The 7,035-nt window shown below is 49.4% G+C and overlaps 1 protein-coding gene across 1 annotated transcript in view; it reads left to right on the top strand.

Annotated features, from left to right (window-relative positions):
- The window catches only part of ISG20 (interferon stimulated exonuclease gene 20), a 10,173-nt gene extending 3,440 nt beyond the window's left edge, over positions 1–6,733 (top strand). Inside the window, exons 3-4 of the mRNA XM_032806520.2 lie at positions 957–1,157; positions 6,487–6,733. Coding sequence (XP_032662411.1) covers positions 957–1,157; positions 6,487–6,579 — 294 coding nt within the window. The 3' untranslated portion in view covers positions 6,580–6,733. The remainder of the gene's footprint in view (positions 1–956; positions 1,158–6,486) is intronic.
- The last annotated feature ends 302 nt before the right edge of the window (positions 6,734–7,035 follow it).

Genomic DNA, 7,035 nt, shown 5'->3' with positions numbered 1-7,035 from the left:
TAGCCGAGAGACAGACAAAAGACACAGACCCAAACATTCCCTCCCTGAGCTTTGAAAAATCCGGTTTCCTGATTGGTCCTCTGGTCAGGTGTTTGGTTCCCTTTGTTAACCCTTTACCGGTGAAAGAAACATTAACCCTTAGCTATCTGTTTATGACAGGCGCTCTCAGAATTTTTTGAATGGGATTGCAAAGCCCTTTGGAAATCTTAGACATACTCTGCAGATCCCACGTTGAAAACCACTACTCTAGACCCACACTGGTCATGGAAATTGTTTTCACCCAGTAGTGTGGAGGCCAAAGTTGAGAATAGAGGAAGCTACAAACAGAGTCTTATGGATATGAGCACTTACAGGCTCTCTGACTGATGCTGCATTTAAATAAGATACCGACAAGAAAGCGAAAACATTAAGCAAAATAAGTAATGCAGAAATAAAGATAAAATACCACATGCTAAAGAAATGGAATTGGAAGAACATTTCTTAATTTAATGCTGCACATTAAAATGCCTCAGTGTAGGTGATGTTCAGATTTACAATTGTGATTTGTCTTGAGTATCAGATCTACTGGAAGGGACAGATTTTCAAAAGGGCCCAGCACCAACAATTGTGCCTGGATTTTCCCTCATTCAGTGCTGTTGAGTGCTGAGCCCTTTTTGGTAATCTGGGCCCAACTGTGGGTGATGAGTGCTTCTGAAAATATCACTTAAATGCATGTGTTTCTGTGTGAGGCAAACAGAAAATGTCAGAAGCCTTTGGCAAGCACGAGTCTTTGAGACAGGTGCATGCTGCACCTGTCCTTGTCTCTAACAAGCCCGAAGCCCCAGTTCTGAACAGTCCCCTTGCCTTTGGGAAAGTTTTGACTATAATGACAGAGCTAAGGCTTAACCGTCAATGCTTCTCTTGGCCTTTGGGGCTTTTTCGTGGTGTTAGTGGTGCTTCTCTGCCACCTTTTCCAGATTTTACAGATCCTGAGAGACAAGCTGGTGGTTGGCCACGATTTACGTCATGACTTTGAAGCACTGAAAGAAAACATGTGGCGCTACCGAGTCTATGACACGTGCAATGACTGGCTGCTGAGAAAGGAAAGCGGGCTGGGAAACTCCAGACGGGTCTCCCTCAAGGTCCTTTGTGAAAAGCTGCTCAAGAAAAGCATCCAGGTAAGGAGGAAAATCACGCCAGAACTAGTGGGTCGAGAGGGCTGTTACTGATGACCCTGCTGTAGCTGCTGAAAGGGATGTGGGTTTCCCGAGGACCCAGTCTGGCTGATGGAGGAGAATGGCAGGCTGGAGTATTTGCTATGAACAGCATTACAAATGTAGCCCCTTTGCTGCTTAGCAAATCATTCAAGAGCTAGCGTGGAGTTTCTCAGAATGTTCGTGAATATTCACCTAAGTTTCAGTGAATCACTGTTTGCGTCAAATAGCTATTATCTGCATTGTTCTATCACCCAAGTCACATGATGGTGTTTCTGCTCCCCGACTGGATGACTGAACACTTTTAAGCAAGAGGATGACAAGTAGTGAATGTCTGGACGAATATTCATTACACTAAATTTCGTGTCACTTTTAAGATTTGCAAATAAGTGGCTTTCATCCAAATACTTCTGAATAATGACTATTAGGAGCCCAGGAATCCTAGCAGTGTGAACTCAAGGATCTTATAAATTTTTTTGTCAAATTAGCTTTTCAGTCAGCTGCAATAGCAGGTAACTGACGAGCCTGTCATTGGAGTGAATTTTAACCAATAAGCGAAGGTGAGGTGACACAAAGACATTTACTTCTGTCTAGCAACAGCCATTCCCGGAGCAACATTTGACAATTCCAGCTGAGCTCTGCTTTCACATCTTTCTTCTTAAGCTTTTTTCCCTTTAATTCTGTTAAAAGCCTTTTTTCGTAGAGGGGCACCTTGCAATTTGAATCCTATAATGGATCGTCCCCCTGACCTTATGTACATTCCTGGCAGCCTTTCCTCTCCCACAGGCACTTGGATGTGGAGAAAGTTAATGGAACCATCAAGATATGCATGTGCCTCTGTCCCCATCCCGCAATGAGCTCTGCTCCTATGCAATGCCCCATTATTACACCTGCACACTTGTGTCTATGGACTTGCCCATTGTTAGAGTCAGTGGGGCTGCAGGTTGGTGCAGGGGTCTGTCTGTGAAGAGCTCGCTGCAGGATCAGAGCCTTGCTGAGTAACTGGATGATTTTATTGTTCCCCTTGTGCTTCCTTTCCCTTGTACTGCCTCTCTTTGTTTGCATCCTTCGCTAATTGTGCGTGTCTAACTGTACCCTCTCTGGGCCAGGGACAAGGTCTCTGCTTGTTTTGCAAGGTGTCTAGATCATTCAAGGGGGGCGGGGGGGAGGGGCTGAAACAGCAGCAGCTGAGGGAGACAAGTGCTGACTCCGAGCTGGGAAACTCATCTCACAGAATTTGTCACTACTGACCTGTTGCCTCTGATTCCCTGGCTCTCCTGGTCCTCTGATGGAAGTTGTGGGCTATGGATTTTCTGATGTACCCCAGTAAACTCTAGCTCTTGCGGAGCTGTTAAAGTTTTATTTGTATGGGGCCTTCAGTAGGGGATGGTGAGGAGAGGATCTGGAGTATTTCACAATGCTCAGTGTGATTTTCTTTTTATCACAGTTCTAGCTTTAAAAGACAAAAGAAAACCTTTCCTTGTGGTAACCCCAGATTCCCAAGACTAGAAGTGGGAGGTATTTGTATTACAGTAGTCTCTAAAGCAGGGGTGGGCAAACTTTTTGGCCTGGGGGCAACATCTGGAAATAAAAATTGTATGGTGGGAGTGCAGAAGGGGGTGAGGTCTCTGGTTGGGGGTGTGGGCTCTAGGGTGGCGCTGGGGATGAGGGATTTGGGGTGCAGGAAGGTGCTCTGGGCTGAGATCGAGGGGTTTGGGGTGCAGGAGGATGGGCTGGGATCAAGGGGTTCAGAAGTTGGGAGGGTATCAGGGCTGGGGCAGGAGGTTGGGCCACAGGGAGAGGCTCAGGGTTGTAGGCTCCAGGCAGCGCTTACTTCAAGCAGCTCCTGGAAGCAGCAGCCATGTCCCCACTCCAGCTCCTACACAGAGCTGTGGGCTGGCCAATAGGAGCTGCAGAGGTGGTGCTTGGGGCAGAGGCAGTACGCAAAGCGGAGCCCTCTGGCTGCCCCTATATATAGGAGCCGGAGTAGGGCCATGCCACTGCTTTTGGGAGCCACATGGAGCAGCCCCCAACTCTGCTCCCCGGCCAGAGTGGGGCAAGCCCCATACCTCACTCCCCAGCAGGAGCTTGAGGGTGTGTGGGCCGGATCCAGCCTGGGGGCTGTGGTTTGCCCACCCCTGCTCAAGAGGTTCCATTGTTAGGTACAAACACATAGTGAAGGACAGCTCCTTCCCTGAAGAGGTTACTGTCCATTTAGACAAGACTGAGGAAGGGAGGATTGTAATCCCATTTTCTAGATGGGGAACAGAGGCACAGATTAAGTGGGTTGGCCAAGGCCACAAAGGGAGTCTGTGGCAGAGTCAGAGCTAGAACCCAGGCATCCTGTATCTCATCCCTGTACCTTTGCCACATGAATGGCTGCCTTCTTGTTTCTCTTGGGATTGTAAATTTGAAGGCAGAAAACCTACAGTCAGTTTAAAAATTAAAATCACAGGACCCTTAATAACCTGCTTGGCCAGCAGGAGCAATAGGTGTGAGCTAAAAATGAATAGGCACATCTGCCAGTCGCTTAACGCTTCAGTGTGTGTGAACTCCAGCAAAGACCCACTGATTGGTTGCAAGGAACCATTTTCACCAATGAGAGGGATTGGTGTGGCCTAGCAACAGCCTTTCTCTAATGAATACAAGCCACTTAAACATTGTGACTGTTTGCAGATAAGAGAAAATGGCAAGATCCTCTCAGAAAGTGCCCAGTCCTGGGAGGCAGTGAGTGCCCTCCGCTCCCTTGGACGTCAGGAACTGAAGTCGATGAGAACTGGTAGCACTTGGGACTTCACAGATGTGGGATAATGGAGACAGAACCATGGATGCATCCTGCATAGTCACTCCAGTTGCTCCTTTCTGCCTCCATGTACCCAGAGCGGAGTGTTAGCAGCACAGGAAGAATTCTCCAGGCAGTGCAGAAAAGAAGCGAAAGCTGATTGGCAGCTGTCTTGGTACAACGCTGAAGCTTGCGCAGCACTGTGGGAGAAACGCATCTCTCTGAGCCAAAGGCCCACTCTCAGTCAGAACACGTGCAGCTTGGTGGATGAGGCCCAGGCCCAGATGCCGCTGTGATGGCAGAAAATGCCCAGAGAAAGAGAGAGTCTCACAGGCCTATAAGAGCTCTGGGCATGTCCAAGACAAGCTGGGGGTAAGTGGGAATTGGACCAAATATTAGAACACCCAGCAACAGTCTAGGGGTTGCACTGGAGGTCATGGCCACCTTTTGGATAAGCAAATCATTGCTTGGCATTCCTGTCCCCAAGCCCTGGAAGTGATCTTATGGGACACTCTTCGTGAGAAGTAATAGCACTGATGAGCTGGGGCAGGCAATCCTTGCGCTAGTAGAGCTGCCTTTGGGCCCTGTGCAGGAGAATCTTGGTTTTACCTTAAAACAGACAATTTCTAGTCCTTTTCCTTGTGCAGGGGTTTGAAAATGCAACTGATGTTAAACTGATGCAAACCAATGACTACAAATGAAAGGAATAGACAGGCAGGCTCCACGCTGCAGCATTAAGCTGGAGAAGAAGGATCTAACAATCCCTTTGCCTGCAAAACACTCACCCAATCCTCAGCCAAGCTCTGGGCACCGGCCAGTGATTGTCAGAGGCAGAAACTGGTTCTGTTTGGAGGCAGCCAACCACAAATTGTTTCTGACCAGCCTCAAAATGCATCAGCCAGCTCTGTTCATTACAATGTTCAGCCCCTTGAGTGCTGCAAGGGGAACTCCCCTCCCGTGTCCTGAGGGACTCATGTAGTCCCTGCACCATGGATGCAACTCAGGAGCAGGAGAGGAGAGGGGCCAAGCTGCTGCTGTACAGAGTGGAGAGACTCAGTCCCCTGAGTCCCCACCACCTGCCCCGCTGCCAGAGACTGCAGGACAATGCACCCGCCACTGCTGTCACTGTGAAAATGGATGTTGGGTACGGCAGCCACCTAGATATAGCAGGGAGGAGAAGCGTGGCAGGGGAAGAGGTGCAGGGCTGGAGAACGTAGGGCAAGGACGGATGGTGCTGGGAAGGAGGGGAATGTTTTGCTCACATCTCACTGAGGGTGGAGGAACGCTGTGGAAAGAACCCCTTGTTCATGTTTTGGCACCATTGCTCTGAAGAAGACCATTAAATATTGGGGAGGAGCTCAATGGAGTTTATGGACATCTAGGAGAACCGTCAGGCTGGACCCTGGAATTAGGCCCAGGAGTCACAACCCCCTAGGCAAGTGTCTGCTGTGCCATGGGTAGCATCAAGCTCGTGTGGGGACAGCTGGAGGGAATTCTGCCCTGACTCATCAGGATGTCTGCTCTTGGCAGAAACAACAGCCAACTCTGCACTGACTGGCACTTTTATAAACACAGTAATAAAATAATCACAGTGTCACTCGGCCTGGCTGTGGAATGAGTGATGCATTCTAGGGACTGCAGAGGAGTTATTATGGAGCTGACGTGCTAATCACGGAGCTCATTTCTGTGCTCGCTACAGATTGTGATGGAGACGCTGGAGTGCTGAGATTCAGCATGAGCTTGCTGAGAGCCAGTCCCATTTTGCAATCCCTGCCTGGCACCTTCTCTTCAGGCATCTCTACCTGGAAACAGTTTTGCCTGGAATTCTATCATTATAGAAATGATACAGTGCAGTCTGCATTAACCTCCCTGGAAATCAGCATGGAAAATAGAAGTGTGGAGCTGATGGCTCCAAGGCAAGCACATGGGAGGCCCTGGGACCAGCAGGCAAGAAGACCACACTCTGCATACTAAAGGGCACACAGACTCTTACTGGGAGACTTTCTGGCTATTACCTCCACCCGTCTCGTATTTTCCTTTAGTAAAATCACTCTGGTCTGTTGGTGTTTCAGGGGGGTGCAGGGTTCCTGCAGGGAATGTTGCAGCATCTAAGGCTCCTCTCCTTTATCCCATCTTGTGATCAGAACGAGCACCCTCCCAGTCCTGCGTATTAGGATTTTTCCACTCTTTCGGGAACGGCTTGACACCATGAGTTCTACTCTCCCCTTGATACATGTGTGTAATTCCCATTCAGGGGGCAGGTACCTGGTGCAAAGGGAAGAGAGGCTAGGAGGACCCCTCCCACTCCATATAATACTGCCCTTTGGTTGTGTATGTGCCTGGATGCCATAGTGATCCCTCAACCAGAGATGACATACACAGCTGAGGGGCACCTCATTGTCAACAACGTTGTTTCAGTAAAGCCTGGAATGTCCGTCTGGAGACCTTGATCTTTCCAGGCTGGTTTTGCTTGCACTGCGTCACTCTTGGCGCCCTTCTTTTGTTTTACAGACTGGCAGAGAGGGCCACTCCTCTGTGGAAGACGCCAGGTCGGCCATGGAGCTCTTCAAGTTTGCCAGGTCAAAAGGGCATGGATCTATTTAAGGGACTTCTTGCTTCTCTCTGTCTCATTGGTTCACATGTGCAGCTGCGCTGAAGATTATGGGATGGGCTCCTAGTAACGTGTCCAGTGATGATCTTGTTATGGGCCGAGCAAATGTCCCACATGGGTAGGGTGACCATATTTCCCAAAGGGAAAACAGGACACCATGCGGGGCTTCCCCGAGCGCCTCCCTCCCCTATGGGGCTGGCCCTAGGTGATCGCCTGAACCCCTGTGCCTGCTGGGGTTGCTGCTCATTTGAGCTCTGTTTGCCTGCCATGCGAGGCTGTCACTGCTCACTTGAGCCCCGCCTGCTCCCCTCCCGAACTGATCAAGTTGGCAAGAGCAAATGGGAGAAATGCTCACTTTAACCAAAAAGTCAGGATGGCTTAAAAAAGATTGTCCTGGCCAGTACAGAACATATGGTCACCCTACACATGGGGTCACTTTAAAATAGGCT

The sequence above is a fragment of the Chelonoidis abingdonii genome, chromosome 9 (genome assembly GCF_003597395.2).
Source record: "Chelonoidis abingdonii isolate Lonesome George chromosome 9, CheloAbing_2.0, whole genome shotgun sequence".
Classification (NCBI taxonomy): domain Eukaryota; kingdom Metazoa; phylum Chordata; order Testudines; family Testudinidae; genus Chelonoidis; species Chelonoidis abingdonii.
The sequence above is the reverse complement of the archived record's forward strand: the minus strand, read 5'-3'. Positions and strand labels throughout refer to the sequence as shown.